Genomic DNA, 17,891 nt, shown 5'->3' with positions numbered 1-17,891 from the left:
TAGTAGAATGTATTTTGGGGTGTCATTTTTGCTATGTACATGCTATGTGTTAGAAATATCTTATAAATTGACAACTTTGTGTAAAAAAAAAAAAATACGTTTTCATTTTCTTTCCACATTTTCCAAAAAACGTGTGGGGAAAAAAATATGTTCAAAAGACTCATTATGCCTCATAGAATATATGTTGGGGTGTATGCTTTCCAAAATGGGGTCATTTTGTAGGTAATTCTACTGGTGCTCCAGGGCCTTCAAAAGTGTGATAGGTTGTTAGGAAATTATGTGTATTTATGCTCCTAGAACACCTGACTGTGCTCCCTGCATGTTGGGCCTCTGTATGTGGTCAGGCTGTGTAAAAGTCTTACACATGTGGTATCACCATACTCGGGAGGAGTAGCAGAATGTATTTTTGGGGTGTAATTGCAAGTGTGCATATACTGTGTGTGAGAAATAACTTGTTGTTATGACAATTTTGTGTAAAATAAAAAAAAAAATTATTTCTTCATTTTCCCAAGAATTGTGGGAAAATATTACAACTTCAAAAAAACTCACCATGCCTCTTACTAAATACCCTGGAATGTCTACTTTCCAAAAAAGAGGTAATTTGGGGGGTATTTGTACTGTCCTGACTAAATAATAACCACTAATTTGGGTTATTTTTACCAAAGATATGTAGAAGTATAAATTTTGGCCCAAATTTATGGGAAAAAAAATTACTTATTTGCAAAATTTTATAATAGAAACTAAAACCAAATGTGTGTTTTTTTCAAAATTTTCGCTTTTTTCACTTATATCGCAAAAAAATAAAAAACCCAGTGGTGATTAAATACCGCCAAAAAGCTCTATTTGTGTGAAAAAAATGATAAAAAATGTGGGTACAGCGTTGTATGACTTGGTAATTATCATTCAAAGTGTGAGAGCTCCGAAAGCTGAAAATTGGTCTGGGCAGGAAGGGGGTGTAACTGCTCTGTATGGAAGTGGTTAACAATACAAATTTTGGATGGACCCTCTGCACACGGGTTTACACCCTTTCCAGCAAACTATGCAATGAAAAACAGGGATTGTTAGTTCACATATATTGCAATACATGTTTAAGCTGACCAACTGCGTCAAAGTACTCCCTCTTTTGGTCAGCCCTACACTGTCCTTGCACTGCAAATACTACAGTGGACATCATGCCAACCTCGGGCATAGAGACACTAGGTGAGGGGGAGCTATCAGGTTCAGGTCTGCTCACTGACCTGTGTTACAACAGAAAAAAGACATACCTTGCTCAAATCCCAATAGCTTGTACATTTATTTAAACTATCGGGTGCTAAAGGGGTGTGACCACATATTAACATTACAAATTCTGGTATGTGAACTAAATATCCCTGTTTTTCATTGCATGGTTTAGGGAAAAGGGTGTAGTAGTGTGCAGAGGAACCCTTTCAGAATTTTGTAGCTATAGAGTAGATTAGATATTTTGGTCCCTCACCTTAACAGATAGATACACACACATACTAGTCTTGCACCGATACCAGTATTGGTGCCGATACTAAGCATTTGCACTCGTGCAAATGTTCTGATAATAAAACTATACCTTTTTTGGGATTTCATTGACTTGCATTGAGTTCTGTTAAATGAAGTCGCAAGCTGCAAAGAATTTAGAGGTCCAAATTGCACTCCTCTGCGGCTTTGAAATCACGCTAAAGTAGCGCAATTTCAAAGCCACATAAGAACTGTTCTTCATTATTGTAAAGAAATGGTAATCATTTTTGATTAGTCTAAAAGAAAAAAAGTCACGGCAATAATAATGGGTATCTGTAATTGATATCGGGGAGTACTTGAGAAAAATGATCAGTACTCGTACTTCCTCTTCTGCTCCTCTTGCCTTCAGAGTGCCCCTATAGCAAGCTGCAAAGTATAATATAGAGTTCCCCTATAGCAAGGTATGGGACTACATGTCCCATGAGGCATTGCTCCTCACACATTCACAAGCTTACGGACATGTATGGAGGGTGTACTGAGCTGTATGTGTGCTGCACTGTCTATACTGACATGTATGGAGGGTAGGAATGGGCTCGGGCCTGTTCAGGATCCTGCCGATACTGAGACAGGCAGTGAGACCAATCCCAATCTGCAGCTGCACAGATCGGGAAACGTCTCACTGCCTGTGATTAGCAACGTGCAGTGTCGGCTTTCTGGCGGGATCGGGCAGGTGGCATCCCGAACACGCCCGAGCCCATCTCTAATGGAGGGTGTACTGAGCTGTACGTGCACTGCACTGTGAATACTGACATGTATGGAGGGTGTACTGAGCTGTAGGTGTGATGCACTATGTATGCTGACATGTATGAAGGGTGTGCTGAGCTGTTTGTGTGCTGCACTGTATGTAAACACATAATGCATTCTGTATGCATGTCAACTAATCGGCTAACCAACTAATCGATTATGAAAATAGTTGATGACTATTTTCATAATCGATTAGTTGTCGATTAATCGATTCATTGTTTCAGCCCTAGCAAAAAAAAACGTTGGTGTTGACCAAGGCCGAAAACCACCTGTTAAGCATGTTGCTGGGCTTCTACCCATGTCTTCTGATAGAGCATGGGAGATCCACATATGCGGCTTCAGTTTTTGCGACCTCTCGCATCGCCAACTGCTCCTAGATCTTGGTCTTAAGGGAGTAGATGTTGTGTTTTTTTTTTTTTTTTAATTGCCCCCTTAGGAAAGCCTTTAATGCATCCCAAACCATCTTCAGGGTGCAGTACCCCTGTTCACCTGGATAAAAGTGGATAACAAATTTGGTATAGGGTCTAGGTCTGGGAATAATGCCAGCCAGAAGGGATTCGTTTTCCAATATGTCCGTTTCAAAACACCCGAGTACAGAGAGGGGAGTGATCGGAAATGGTCCTCGCCTCATATTGAGACAAAAAGATCAAGGGGGACATCTCCTCTTTGCAAAGACCAAGATCAATCCTAGAGAGGCTTCCATGCGAGGCTGAGTAACAGGAGAAGACCCTGGACTGTGGATTGTGCGTACGCTAAGCCAGGGCTCGACAAACCCCGGGCGCCAGGTCGCAGTGGTGACTAGAATTAGCGACCTGGGGTGCACTGCAGGAGGTGTTCTGTCCCTTTGCGCCCCCCGCGAGTGTGCGGACTACAGCGCCGTCCGATAATTGAGGCCACGGCTTTTCGGCCTTCTTGAGTGAGACGCTTCCAATGGGGAACTGGCGCCCTCTTGTGTGTGGTGGCTGGGAGTATGACAAGCATTCACTAACCACAATGTTTCCCCTGCCTGTTCTCAATGCCCGCCCATCTCCTTTCCAAGCGGAGAAGAGATGGAAGTTTTTGCAGGCTTCATCCGGCGCCCTTTGCTTAAAAGGCAAGTGGAAAGGGAGTGGTTTTTTTTTTTTTGTTTTTTTTTTTTTACGTTATTTTTAAAAAAATAAATTTTCCTCATCTCCCTGCCATGCCACAGTCACACAGCCGAAGGCCCCTTTCACACTGTCTGTCTGATCAGGTCCACCTGTCAGTTTTTCATGCGGACCTGATCAGACCATTCAGTCTCCTCTATGGAGTGGCAACCCGCCGCCATCAGATTCTGTTCGCTAAAAACAGACGGATGGTGGTTCTATTTTCCATCCGTCCGGTGAATTGGATTGGATGGCATCGGATGGAAACGGTCAGACGGTCCGTTTCCATCCGATTGCCCCATAGAGGAGAATGGGCTGTGTCTGCATAGAGTGGGCAGGATCCGCCTGCTCAGCAGGGATCAGCAGAGAGATCTGCTGAGCGGATTCTTCTGAGCGGAGGTGGCTGTGTTAAAGTGGCCTACAGTGGCATATGTTACTCTTGGTCATTGGATCTCCTATCACCCCACCTTGCCGCGCCCCCATCTTGCTGCACTGTCCTTCCCTAGTAAGCCGCTGCCCATCACATGCAAAAATACAAGGCATATTCATTCACAAGTGAAAAAAAAAAAAAATGACATTACATTAAACACCTGGTGTGTCACATCAGAATATATTCATTATCTACACAAGGTAAATGCCTATGATGTTTGGTTCTAGTCGTCTTTATGTGTAAATTTAGGATCGGTAATTTTTGTCATTGAAAATAAAGCCTTGTTGTAAAAAAAAAAAAAAAAAAAGCTGGCTCCTAACTTTTTTAGCTGGCTCCTAGATTCCAAGCAAATTTGTCAAGCCCTGCGCTAAGCATCCCTCAAACCCAACTCCGCCAGAAGGCCAGCAAAGAGTCTTGACGCCTTGTTGATCCCAAATCTTGAGACAAGGCCGAGAATTTATCATGGGTGTCATCCAAAAAGTTATTAAAGTCCCCCATGATGTAGGCTGGGACGTTTGGTTGATGGGCCAAAAAGGTTGCTAGAATGTTAAGCAGTTCAGCAGAGAAGGGAGGAGGGATGTATATATTGACTAGTACGCACTCCAATCCATCCAGGTTACATAATAAAAAAAAATATAACGACCATATGGGTCAGAAACTGATATTGTACAAGAAAAGGGTACATTTTGACATACCAGGGTGCTCACCCCCCGTGAGTAAGTAGAGTGAAATTGGTGGCTGAACATTCTTGTGAAAAATGGGAGTAGTTTGGTCTGGGTGCATCAGTATTAAGTTTACAAGAGACCCATTTCTGCTCAAACGTTTAACCGTATGTAACACCGCAAGCTTCTTCACTCCACCACCCAATCCCCTCACATTTCAACTAACAATCCCATGCACTTTAGACATTTTAGAGCTGTAAGAAATATGTTATGCAGGTTAATCCAGGCAATACTGAGGCTCCCAGGTACAAAACAGCCCATACAAGACTGCAAGAAAAAGATTAAACTGTGAGTATGATACCATATTGAGTCACATATTTGATAGCAGAGAGACTCCCCAGTCCACAGGGGTCCTCAGAAAACGTTAAACTATTACCTTCCATTGTCAGAACAGAAAAAAAACTATATGGACCAACCGGGTCCACAATCCAAGTTTTAGGTCACGAAAATGCCCACTTGGGACCGATATCCAGGGGGTTGCAGCAGTAGGCATGGTGCTTATTTGTAGAAATCAGGAAAATCAACAAAAATGAAATTGGAACAAGCCACTGAACACGTGCCAGTAATGTACTGGCATAGATCCACCTTGGAAAAAGAACGGGGGTGAATAAGGCATTACTGTAGGTAACTGGGGACTTCAAATAGAATTGCTTCAGGTAATTTGCCCGCGTTGCACAGCATCCTCACGAACACGAAGTGAGCGTTCCTCTCTGTCTAGCCATTGGGACACAAGGAAAAGTTTATAAAAAAAAGTGAGCTTCATCTTTAGCACCCACCCGTAGGCGGGCAGGATACAGCATGGCATATTGTAGATTCAGGGATCGGAGACGTTTTTTCACTTCTGAAAACTGTGCCCTTTTGTTTTTGGACTTCAGCTGAGAAGTCAGGAAACAATGAGATCCTAGAGTTGCCAGTCACCAACGTATCCCCTATAGCTCTGGCCTTCGAAAAGGATTACATCTCGATCTTTGTAGTTGAGCATCCTAACCACTTCTTGACCAGAAGGATTTGCCCCCTTAATGACCAGGGCATTTTTTGCAATCTGGCACTGCGCGACTTTAACTATTGCGCAGTAATGCAATGCTGTATCCAAACAAAATTTGTCATTTTTTCCCCACAAATAGAGGTTTCTTTTGGTGGTATTTGATCACCTCTGAGATTTTTATTTTTTGCAATTATGAACCGAAAAAGAGCAAAAAACTTTAGGAAAAATTAAATTTTCTATTTTTTTAAAAAAAAAAAAGTATCCAATTCACTCAAGATTTGTCATACATTTTGGCCTAAATGTAATTTGACTATGTCTTTGACAAAAAAAAAACTCAGTGTATTTTTATTGGTTTGTGCAAAAGTTATAGCGCCAACAAACTAAGGAGTATATACTGGAATTTACACAGCTTTTACTTTCTGACTGTCTATCTCATTTCTGAAGTGCTAAAATGGCAGGGCAGTAGAACCCTGACCCCCATCCCCCAAATTACCCCTCTTTGGAAAGTAGACATCCCAAGGAATTCCCTGAGAGGCAAGTTGAGCCCATTGGATATTTAATTATTTTGTCACAGGTGTTAGTAAAAAAAAAAAAAAAATAAAAAAAATTTTCTCTTACGTCCTCCGACAGTCGCCGCCCCTTCATAATCTTCACCAATGGGTAATTGACCTTTGCTCCGTAGGAGTAGCTAGGCAACAAGATTTGTTAATATCAAAGCTTTTAGCATATCACACCCCTAGGGGGCGGTCCCCTCAGTCAATACCTCCCTGCTTCCAGCATTCTCAACTCAGTTTTCAATTGCCTAGCTTAGGAGTAGCTGGCTGTTCCTGTGCTGGGGCTTTCAGTCTCAGCCTTCTATCCTCTTTTTGATTTTATTTCAAGTATTTTTCTATTTCTTTTACTTAGCTGTTTTTTTTCTCAGCATTAGTTTAGTTTTCTTCTGATGAAGATGATCATGCGGAGCTGGGTCTCGGACTGGCCACCCTGGATCCCAGGGCAGAGAGCCAGGGGTTTCCCCAGCCTGCCATCGAGCGTTCAGCTCAGGTTTTCCTGGCACATTGAACGACCCATCCCTGTTCGCTGCAGGGATGCTGCCTGTGAGGTGGCTACCTCACCGGACGCCATTTGCGGTTTCGCACCGCAGTCCACTGCGTCCTGGCTGCGACACTCCCTGTCCTCAGCACAGCGGTTTGGTCGCTAGAGAAGGCTCCCCACGCCATCCGGAATGGTAAGTAAATTTCTATGTGGGGACCTGTCTGTTTGGGTGTCAGTCTGTGACTGTGTGACCCGCATGTCTGTGTAAGTGCTGAGCTCCCTGTCAGATTCCTGTGATAGCCTTTCTGTGGGCTGCGGGGGGGGGGGCTTTCCCGCTCTGCGGTGTGAGATGTATGGGGCAGACTGGGCTCAGACATGCTGTGCGGCGACCGCTGATGCGGCCCGCCATTTTTCTCGGCAAACTGTGGTGACCGGCCCTGTGTGGTACAGCGCGGTGTTTTGGCGCCAAACGCCGCCATTTTGGCGGCGATCGCTCCTGCAAGCACATGTCGGCGCCATTTTCTTATTGCCTGGATTCCCTCAGCCGAGCGGCCATGTTTGTGAAGCCTTCATAGGCTATATAGGGCGGTCAGTCATTGCATCACTTCCTTTTTCACTGGAACAGCGATCGGTGGCAGCAGCTGTGTGCTCTTTCCAGGTTTTTACCTTCCTTATCCGGTATTTCCTTGCTCAGTGCTCCTTATTCCTGCGGGGGTCGGTACATACAGTAGTGTGCGGTGGGCTGCGCTCGCCGCGGTCTTAAAGGGGCAGTCCTTTATTTCAGTTGATACTGGGGCATGGATTCTCAGGATTGCAAGTTTCCTCCCACCCTGGTGGGGGGCCAAGGGGCTGCTGCATCCCCCGAGGGGGCTGATCTGGCTGCTGTTGTAGCGAACTTGGCTTCTCAGGTGCAGATGCTAATGGCTGATCGATCCGCAAAACGGCCCAGGTTATCTATCTCCTCTGATTCAGAGGGCGATGGGGCTGCTATGGCTGGAGTGCCCTTCTCAGGGTCTCGTTCATCTCTGGACCTTGTGGGGTCTGAGGGGGAGGCTGAGGTAGAAGGAGTTGATACTTCTCCCCCTGGCTCGCCTGAAGAGCTTGCACTCGTGGATGAGTTGATTACTTCTATCAAGGAAACACTGCATTTGCAGGATGAACCATGTCCTCCTGCTTTGATGTCCTCTTATGGGACGAAAAGGAAACGCAAATCAGCGCAGGTTTTTCCCTGCCCTGCGGAATTTCAGCGCGCGGTTGATGAGCAATGGCGCAATTTAAAGAAGCCCTTTACTGTGCCAAGTAAGTTCAAGCTGCGTTATCCATTTACACACACCACTGATGAGCGTTGGTGTGTGCCGCCTCAGGTGGATCACGCAGTGGCAGTTTTGAATAAATCTACTGCGACTCCTGCTGAGGATACCCCGGTGTTCCGGGACCCTACGGACAGGAGATTGGAGTCTCTGGCCCGTCATACTTATACGGTTGCTGGTTCTATGCTGAAGCCTATTTTTGCTTCCATTATGGCAGCCCAAGCTATTGCGGATTGGACGCATATGCTCAGGCGCACCCTGGTGGCTGACTCTGCTCCGCCGACAACATTGGCTATGGTAGATCAAATTCATCAGGGTGTCATGTATTTGTGCGATGCGGACTTGGATTTAGTCCCTTTGGCTGCACGTCTCTCAAGTGTAGCGGTGTTGAACCGTCGCCTGATATGGCTGAAATGTTGGTCCTCTCGCAAGACTCTAGCTAATCTTCCCTACGCGGGATCTCGCCTTTTTGGCGAGTCTTTGGATACTCTGATAAAGGGAATTTCCGGGGGTAAGAGCACTCTCTTACACCAAACTCACAAGAATAAGTTTGTTTGCGGTAAGAAGAATACCTCGTTTAGGCCCTCTCAGGGGTCCTTTCGTGCCTTTCGGTCGCAATACAAGGGCAAGCCCTTCAAGGGCCAAGGCTCCCAGAAGAAGCCGTGGGCTGGTAAGCAGAAGTCCAGCCAGTCCGGGTCCGCTGCCCATACCAATTCGGCCTGAAGGGGCGCCCTCACCCGGTTCTGGGGTGGGGGGACGTTTGCTCGGTTTTCTTCAACCCTGGCTGGCCCGCATTCGGGACAGGTGGGTTCAGGAAATCGTTCGATCTGGATACAAGATCGAGTTTCTCTCTCGGCCGGCGAGCAGATTTTTTCCCTCAAATCTTCAGCTGTCTCCGGAGCGTTTGCAGGATCTGCACCTGGCGGTGCGGGACCTGCGGGCCCAGGGAGTGGTGGTTCCGGTGCCTCATCGGGACAGATTTCGGGGGTTCTACTCCAATCTGTTCACTGTGCCCAGAAAGGAGGGCAAGGTACGTCCGATTCTGGACTTGAAAGCTCTGAACCGCTTTGTGCGGGTTCGCAAGTTCCGCATGGAATCCCTGCGCTCAGTGGTGGCTGCCCTGAGTCAGGGGGAATTCATGGCCTCCATCGATCTGAAGGATGCGTACCTTCACATCCCCATTTTCGAGGGTCACCAGAGGTACCTTCGATTCGCCATTGCGGAGGATCATTACCAATTCGTGGCATTGCCCTTCGGCCTCACTTCGGCTCCGCGGGTTTTCACCAAGGTGCTTGCGCCGGTCCTGGCTTTATTGAGAGCCCAGGGCGTCTGTCTTGGGATATCTGGACGATATCTTGCTTCGGTCTGCGACCAGTCGGGGCCTGGTGAACGACCTGTCCACCACGATGCAGACTCTGCAGGAGTTTGGTTGGACGATAAATTTTCCAAAATAAACGTTGTGTCCGTCGGTTCGTCTTCCCTACCTGGGGATGATCCTGGACTCTGCTCAAGCGAAGGTCTTCCTGCCGGAAGACAAGCTCCGGACACTTCAGGACGAGGTCAGGTCCCTCGGACACCCAGTGCTCATCCCTCCGGACATGTATGAGATGTCTAGGTCTAATGGTCTCGGCTTTCGAGGCGATTCCCTTCGCCCAGTTTCACACGCGGGGTCTTCAGGCGGAGATCTTGGCCAAGTGGGACTGGCGTCCGCAATCTCTGGATCGGCAGCTTTCGTTGAGCCGCCACACCCGAAGGGGTCTTTTGTGGTGGCTCCAATCCCCGGCGGTGTCGGGGGGCAAGTCCTTTCGTCCTTTTTCGTGGACGGTGATCACCACGGATGCCAGCCTGTCGGGCTGGGGTGGTGTTCTGGGCGTTCTGTCCGCCCAGGGAACTTGGTCGGAGGAGGAATCCTCCCTTCCGATCAACATTCTGGAATTGCGAGCGATAAAACTTTGCCTTCTGCATTGGTCGGAACGGCTTCAGGGCCGTCCGGTTCGGGTTCAGACGGACAATGCCACAGCGGTGGCCTACATCAACCATCAAGGGGGCACCAGGAGTGCCCGTGCTGCTCGGGAAGTAAACTGCATTCTGTCGTGGGCCGAGACGCACGTCCCAGCGATAACGGCTGTGCACATTCCGGGGGTGGAGAACTGGCAGGCGGACTATCTGAGTCGCCAGACCCTGGACCAGGGAGAATGGTCCCTTCACCCGGATGTCTTCCAGAAGTTGTGCGCGAAGTGGGGTCTTCCGGATGTGGACCTGTTCGCGTCTCGTCTGAACAACAAGGTGGAAAGGTTCGTGGCAAGAACGCGCGATCCTCAGGCAGACGCCTCAGACGCGTTAGTGGCGCCCTGGCATCAGTATCGTCTGATGTATGCCTTTCCACCGATTCAGCTGCTGTCCAGGCTGCTTCGCAGATTGGCCTCGGAACCGCACGCGGTGATTCTGGTGGCACCGGACTGGCCTTGCCAGTCTTGGTACGCATATATAGTTACATAGTAGGTGAGGTTGAATAAAGACAATAGTCCATCTAGTTCAACCTGTGTAGGTGTGTGTGGCTGTAATCATCTCACATACCCCTGAATGTTCTGATCCTTGAGATGTAAGTCTAAGAGTCTTTTGAAAGCCACCATACTACCCGCAGAAACCACCTCTTGTGGTAGAGAATTCCACAATCTTGTTGCCCTAACAGTAAAGAACCCCCCGCGTTGCCTGAGGTTAAAACGCTTCTCCTCTAATCGCATTGTATGCCCTCGAGTCCTCATGCAATCCCTTCGAATGAACAGCTTTTTTTCTAAGCTGGGATCCCCATTAAGATATTTATAAATTGCTATCATGTCCCCCCTCAGACGTCTCTTCTCCAGGGAGAATAAATCGAGCGATTGTAGACGCTCTTCATAGTCAAGGTCCTCCAATCCCCTAATTAGTTTAGTTGCCCTTCTCTGGACTCTCTCCAGCTCCAACACATCCCTCCTGAGGACTGGCGACCAGAACTGGACGGAATACTCCAGATGCGGTCGGACCAGAGTTTTATAAAGTGGAAGGATTATAGTCTTATCTCTGGAATGCATCCCTTTCTTTATGCATGCTAATATTCTGTTGGCTTTGGAAGCTGCCGCTTGACATTGCATGCTGTTTCCTAATCTATCATCAACCAAGACTCCCAGATCCTTCTCCATTTTTGATTCCCCCAAGGGCTCCCCTCCTAACGTGTATTGTGTTTTTATGTTTTTAGCCCCCAAGTGCAAAACCTTACACTTCTCCATGTTAAACCTCATTTGCCATGTCGTTGCCCACTCTGTTATTTTGTCCAGGTCATTCTGTAGGATATCTGCTTCATGTTGTGAAGTTATTGCCCTGCCCAATTTTGTGTGTCATCTGCAAAAACTGATATCGAACTACTGATCCCGACCTCAATGTTGTTTATGAATAAATTGAACAAGGTTGGTCCCAAGACTGAGCCTTGGGGGACCCCGCTTACCACCTCAGACCAGTCTGAGTATGCGCTGTTTATTACTACCCTTTGGACACGCCTTTTTAGCCAGTTCCGTATCCAAGAGCAAACCCTGCTATCGATACCTGCAGACCTTATTTTATAAATTAAGCGCTTGTGGGGAACTGTATCAAACGCCTTAGCGAAATCCAAGTACACCACATCCACTGGTCTCCCCCTATCTAGCTCACAGCTCACTTCCTCGTAGAATGTTAGGAGATTGGTTTGACAAGAACGCCCATTTGTAAACCCGTGCTGATTACTGCTGATGATGTTGTTGTCCTTAGCAAACTCTACGATATAGTCCCTTATCATCCCCTCCAGAAGTTTACATACTACTGATGTCAAACTGACAGGCCTATAATTTCCCGGGATATGCCTCTGGCCCTTTTTGAATATTGGAATCACGTTAGCTTTCTTCCAATCCCCTGGTACATCTCCTGTCCTAATACTGTCAGCAAAGATCAGGAACAGTGGTCTCGATATAACTTTACTGAGTTCCTTGAGTACTCTCGGATGTATGCCATCCGGTCCTGGTGATTTGTTTGTGTTAAGTTTATCCAGCCTTTCCCTGATTTCCCCCTCTGTTAGCCATGGTGGCAAGTCCTGTTTATTACTACTAACCATACAGTCATGGTCAGTGTACCCCTCCTTTTCCTGTGTAAAGACTGACAAGAAAAAAGCATTCAGCACGGTTGCTTTTTCAGTGTCCTCTGTAACCATCCTCCCATCATTGTTAATTATGTGTGCAATATGCTCTGCCTTAGTTTTTTTGCTGTTGATATATTTAAAGAATTTCTTTGTTTTTTTTTTTTTTACTATCCTCTGCTATTTGTCTCTCAAAGTTGATTTTAGCCATCTTGATTTCTTGTTTACTTTTCTTATTTGCCTCCTTGTATTGCTCGAAAGCCGATACTGTGCCCTCTGATTTATACTTCTTGAAGGCCTCGCAGACCTCGTAAATCTGGCAGTCGACGCACCGTGGCGCCTGCCGTTTCGGGAAGACCTTCTGTCTCAAGGGCCGATATTCCATCCTGCTTTACAGTCGCTGGCTTTAACGGCCTGGCTGTTGAAAGCCAGGTCCTGAAGGATAGGGGTCTCTCCCCTGAGGTCATTCCCACTTTGATCAAGGCTAGAAAAGCCTCTTCGGGAAAAATTTACTACTGTACTTGGAAAGCATACTTTGCCTGGTGTGAGTCCAGGGGGTATTCCCCTCGCTCATACTCGGTGTCGAGAGTGTTGGCTTTCCTCCAAACTGGAGTGGACCAGCGTTTGGCGCTGGCCACAATTAAGGGTCAGATTTCTGCGCTGGCCTTTTTTTTCAACGCCCTGTGGCATCTAATTCATTGGTTAGCACCTTTGTTCAAGGGGTGCGACATTTGGCCCCTCCTAGGAGGGAACCTTTGCCTCCGTGGGACTTGAACTTGGTTCTGTCCGTGTTACAACAGGCTCCCTTTTGAAAAGATCAGGGAGATCTCGTTGTCTCTGTTGTCTTAAGAAGGTTGCCTTTTTGGTGGCGATCACTTCGGCTGGCAGGGTGTCGGAGATGGCGGCTTTGTCCTGCAGCTCTCCCTACCTGGTGATTCACAAGGATAAGGTGGTCTTGCGACCTAATCCATCTTTTCTTCCGAAAAGGATCTCAAGAGTTTCACCTGAATGAGGACATTGTCTTGCCTTTGCTTGCGCGAAGCCTAAGCATCCGAAGGAGGTGGCTTTGCATGCCTTGGATGTTTGGGCGATCAGGGTTTACCTGTCATCGACTAAGCCCTTTCACAAGTCGAATTCCCTATTCGTTCTTCCAGAGGGACCTCGGAAGGGCATGGCGGCGTCGGCTGCTACCATCGCCAAATGGATCAGACAGACGATTGTGCAAGCCTATGCTTTGAGGGGGAAGGTTCCTCCTTTCCCTGTGAAGGCGCACTCTATCAGATCTCTGAGTACGTCTTGGGCCTTTCGTCATCAGGCTTCTGTGGCCCAGGTGTGTAAGGCGGCGACTTGGTCGTCCGTTCACACCTTCTCCAAATTTTACAAAGTGGATGTTCAGGCATCGGCAGATGCTTCCTTTGGCCGTAAAGTTCTTAGTGCGGCAGTGCCTTAGGGTCCCTTGTTTGGGCCCTTGGCTGTTGGGGTGTTTTTACCCTTGGGTTACTTGTTCTTCCTGGGTTGTTGCTCCTGTTGAGCACGTTTTCCTGTTGCCAGGCTGGTTCTCTTACCTTGGTAAGGTTCCTTTCTCTGATGTGGGTACTGCGTTGCTTTATGCGCGGCTGCGTTTTTTTCCCACCCCTCATGTCTACACTGCTCTGGGACGTCCCATTGGTGAAGATTATGAAGGGGCGGCGACTGTCGGAGGACGTAAGAGAAAACTGAATTTTTGTAAAATCTTACCGTAAAATTCCTTTCTCTGAGTCCTCCGACAGTCGCCGCCCCCGCCCCTCTTTTGGGGTTTGTTTATGTACTCTACTGCTATGCTACCAAAACTGAGTTGAGAATGCTGGAAGCAGGGAGGTATTGACTGAGGGAACCGCCCCCTAGGGGTGTGATATGCTAAAAGCTTTGATATTAACAAATCTTGTTGCCTAGCTACTCCTATGGAGCAAAGGTCAATTACCCATTGGTGAAGATTATGAAGGGGCGGCGACTGTCGGAGGACTCAGAGAAAGGAATTTTACGGTAAGATTTTACAAAAATTCAGTTTTTTAGTCAGTTTTCAGTCATTGAAATGATATATTGCTCACACATGCCAGGGTTAAATGTGTAATTACACCCCAAAATACATTCTGCTGCTTCTGAGTATGGGGATACCCCATGTGTGAGACTTTTTGGCAGTCTAGCCGCGTACAGGACCCCGAAAACCAATCGGTGCCTTCAGGCTTTCTAAGGGTGTAAATTGTTGATTTCACTCCTCACTGCCTATCACATTTTCCAGGGCCATGAAATGCCAAGATAGCTTAGGGTGTCTACTTTCCGGAAAGGGGTCATTTGGGGGGGGGGGGGGGGGGCGGGGGTTTAGTGCTATTTGCTGAGAGGCATGTTGAGTCCATGGAATATTTTATATAAGTGTTGGGGAAAATGACAATTTGTTTTTGTTTTTTTACACAAAGTTGTCACTAAATGATATATTGCTCACACATGCCATGGCTATATGTGAAATTACACCCCAAAATACATTCTGCTGCTTCTTCTGAGTACAGTGATACCACATGTGAGACTTCTTGGCAGTCTAGCCGCGTACAGGACCCCGAAAAACCAATCCCTGCCATTTTTCTAAGGGCATAAATTCATTTCACTCCTCAGTACCTATCAGTTTCAGAGGCCATGAAAATTCCCTTTTCATAAAGTAGACACCCTAAGCTATTTGCTGAGAGGCATGTTGAGTGTTTTGCAGATCTAACTGTTTGTCACAAAGTTTTGAAAATTGATAAAAGAAAAAAGAATGCATTTTCCTTTTTTTTCTTTATTTTCCAAAATAAATGAGAGCTGCAAAATACTCACCATGCATCACCACCATTACTAGTAAAAAAAAAAAATATATATATATTTAATTGTTTGTAGACACTATGTTTGCGCAAACTAATCAATATACGCCTATTGGGATCTTTTTTCATTTAAAATATGTAGCAAAATACTTATTGGCCTAAACTGATAAAAAATTGGATTTTTTTTAAAAAAAAAATTATTGGCTGTGTTTTATAGCAGAAAGTAAATATTTTTTTTTTTCAAAATTGTCGCTTTTTTGTTTATAGCACAAGAAAAAAAAAAAAAACCGTAGAGGTGATAAAATACCACCAAAAGAAAGCTCTATTTGTGGAGAAAAAATAACAAATTTGTTTTGAGCCTCACACGACCGCACTATTGTCAGTTAAAGTAACGCAGTGCCGTATCGCAAAAAAATGGCCTGGTCATTAACCACTTCAGCCCCGGAAGGATTTGCCCCCTTCCTGACCAGGCCCTATTTATAAAAAAAAATTAATAAATCGCAGATCACCGCCAATACTAGAAAAAAAAAAAAAAAACCAACACCAACAAAAAAACAATTAAAATGACAAATCTTTCCCGTATTCAAAAATGGAAGGATTGGGAAGACAAGGATTTCGGGCACACTATGTCTATAAAATCAATTTTTATTTTAAATTCAATTAAAATCAAAGAAATCATACATACATACATACATGTGTTGGAAAAGAAAAAGGACCTATAAAGAGTCCATAGAATAATGCATACACGGTTCACAATAGATGAAATCACAATTTTCATACAGAGTAATACATAGAATATGTTGACAGTTTAAACAATCAAAACATTATATTTCACATCAGGAGATTCCTGCTGACGGATACCCGAAAGCACGAGGTGCCGGCCAACCGAGTCAACTGATGTCGTGTTCAGATGTTCATTATAATAAGTTTAGTATTTCGCTCAACATGTTTCGCTTTGCTTCAGAAGCAAATGTTTTGATTGTTTAAACTGTCAACATATTCTATGTATTACTCTGTATGAAAATTGTGATTTCATCTATTGTGAACCGTGTATGCATTATCCTATGGACCCTTTATAGGTCCTTTTTCTTATCCAACACATTGTATGTATGTATGATTTCTTTGATTTTAATTGAATTTAAAATAAAAATTGATTTTATAGACATAGTGTGCCCGAAATCCTTGTCTTCCCAATCCTTCCATTTTTGAATACGGGAAAGATTTGTCATTTTAATTGTTTTTTTGTTGGTGTTGGTGTTTTTTTTTTTTTTTCTAGTATTGGCGGTGATCTGCGATTTATTAATTTTTTTTTTTTTCCTGGGTACTGCAACATTGCGGCGGACAGATCGGAACCCTGACTGACATTTTTGACACTTTTGGGGGACCAGTGACATTCCTACAGTAATCAGTGCTAAAAATATGCACTGTTACTGTAATAATGACACTGACAGGGAAGGGGTTAATACTGGGGGTGATCAAAGGGGTTAAATGTATGCCTAATGTGCTTACTGTGTGTGTGTGGGGGGTCTTCTCTCCGTTTTTCCGATGATTGGGAGGAAGGCGGCCCGCCTCCCGCTGTGTCTAAACACACCCCGCCGCCGGAATCACATGCACTCCAGTCACATAGTACTACGTGACTGGATGCAGCCAAGCCGCCCTGCCGCAGTAAAAAGCCGGCAGGCGGTCGACAAGTGGTTAAGGGGATAAAACTTTCCGGTCCAGAAGTGGTTAATTTGTGTATGTGAAATGCATGTTTTATTTTGCTTTGAAAGATTTAACACTTTTGTTTTTACTATTCTGCAGTTTGTCCACATAAACAACTTGAAGCTGATTTGTCGCGCGCACCAACTAGTACACGAGGGATACAAATTCATGTTTGATGAAAAGCTTGTGACAGTCTGGTCAGCACCGAACTACTGTTACCGCTGTGGCAACATTGCCTCCATAATGGTTTTCAAGGATGTAAACACTCGAGAGCCAAAACTATTTCGTGCTGTTCCAGATTCAGAACGAGTGATCCCACCAAGAACAACCACACCATACTTCCTCTGAAGTCTCACCATGTTTTCTCTATGGTTCTGGATTTTTTTTTTAAGCACTTTGCTGCTGAAATGCTGCATCTTGCCTTTCTTTTAAATTATCAAGCATATATTCTTTAGAATTTTTATAAAGATCTACAAATTCATATTGATCTGAAAGACACAGCTAATTTTTTATTTTTTTTTCTCTCCACCTGATATGAAGTAACATGGCATTGTCTAAACAACAATGGTTGAAGATGGGTTTAGTCGCATCTCACTGTTACTACAGTGTGTGTGAAGAAGACGTAATCCAGTGAATATTTTTTGAATGCAGTTTTTTTTGTCTTCAGCCATCAAATAAGGACAAGTTTGGCAGCAACGAACCCCTTATGTGAGGTGGGCTATATTTCAATAGTTTTTCAGACATGGATTATCCCTCCAATTAAATAAATTTTGCTATATTTGCTGGCATTGAAGGTTGTTCATCCTATATTCTTTTTAATTTTGAAGCTAAGCATACACATTTACTGAGCAAATGAGTTGCATTTTCAGGCTCGTTTTTTTCATGATTTTCATGAGACAGATTTAGGTATCTGCAAAAACTGTCATTAACTAATACACTTTTTCAGTATTTATTTTTAACACTTTCATTTAGTCATTTTTATATGCTAGCCCGAGTCAAGTTCTACTACTGCAAAATGCAGCTAGAAAGATTACATCGTTATTGTGAGGATGTGATTCTTCAAAACTTCACTAGGTTCAAACCTACATTATATGTTCTGGCTACCCTAAATTCATATTGCATTACTCCCCACGTACTGCCTTTATTGGTCTACAGGAGTATGTAAAATCCTATAAAATCATTTTTTTCTCCTCCATTAAACCCCAAAGTCATGTACTATTGGATTATATTGCCGTGTACAGGAGTATTGCATTGTGGGAAGCAAAAAAAAAAATCTGTAGGCCAAGTCAAGATAATTGAACAAAGAGAGTAAAGTAAAGCATTGCTCGAATGGCCTAACAT

General features: G+C 45.0%; 1 protein-coding gene across 1 annotated transcript in view; it reads left to right on the top strand.

Annotated features, from left to right (window-relative positions):
• Positions 1 to 17,037, top strand: part of PPP6C (protein phosphatase 6 catalytic subunit) — a 94,550-nt gene extending 77,513 nt beyond the window's left edge. Inside the window, exon 7 of the mRNA XM_082263792.1 lies at positions 16,650 to 17,037. Within this exon, the coding sequence (XP_082119918.1) occupies positions 16,650 to 16,898 (249 nt within the window). The 3' untranslated portion in view covers positions 16,899 to 17,037. The remainder of the gene's footprint in view (positions 1 to 16,649) is intronic.
• The last annotated feature ends 854 nt before the right edge of the window (positions 17,038 to 17,891 follow it).

The sequence above is a fragment of the Pelophylax lessonae genome, assembly GCF_965119305.1.
Source record: "Pelophylax lessonae genome assembly, chromosome: 7".
Lineage (NCBI taxonomy): Eukaryota > Metazoa > Chordata > Amphibia > Anura > Ranidae > Pelophylax > Pelophylax lessonae.
Note: the sequence above shows the minus strand (reverse complement) of the source record. Positions and strands in the feature narration are given on the sequence as shown.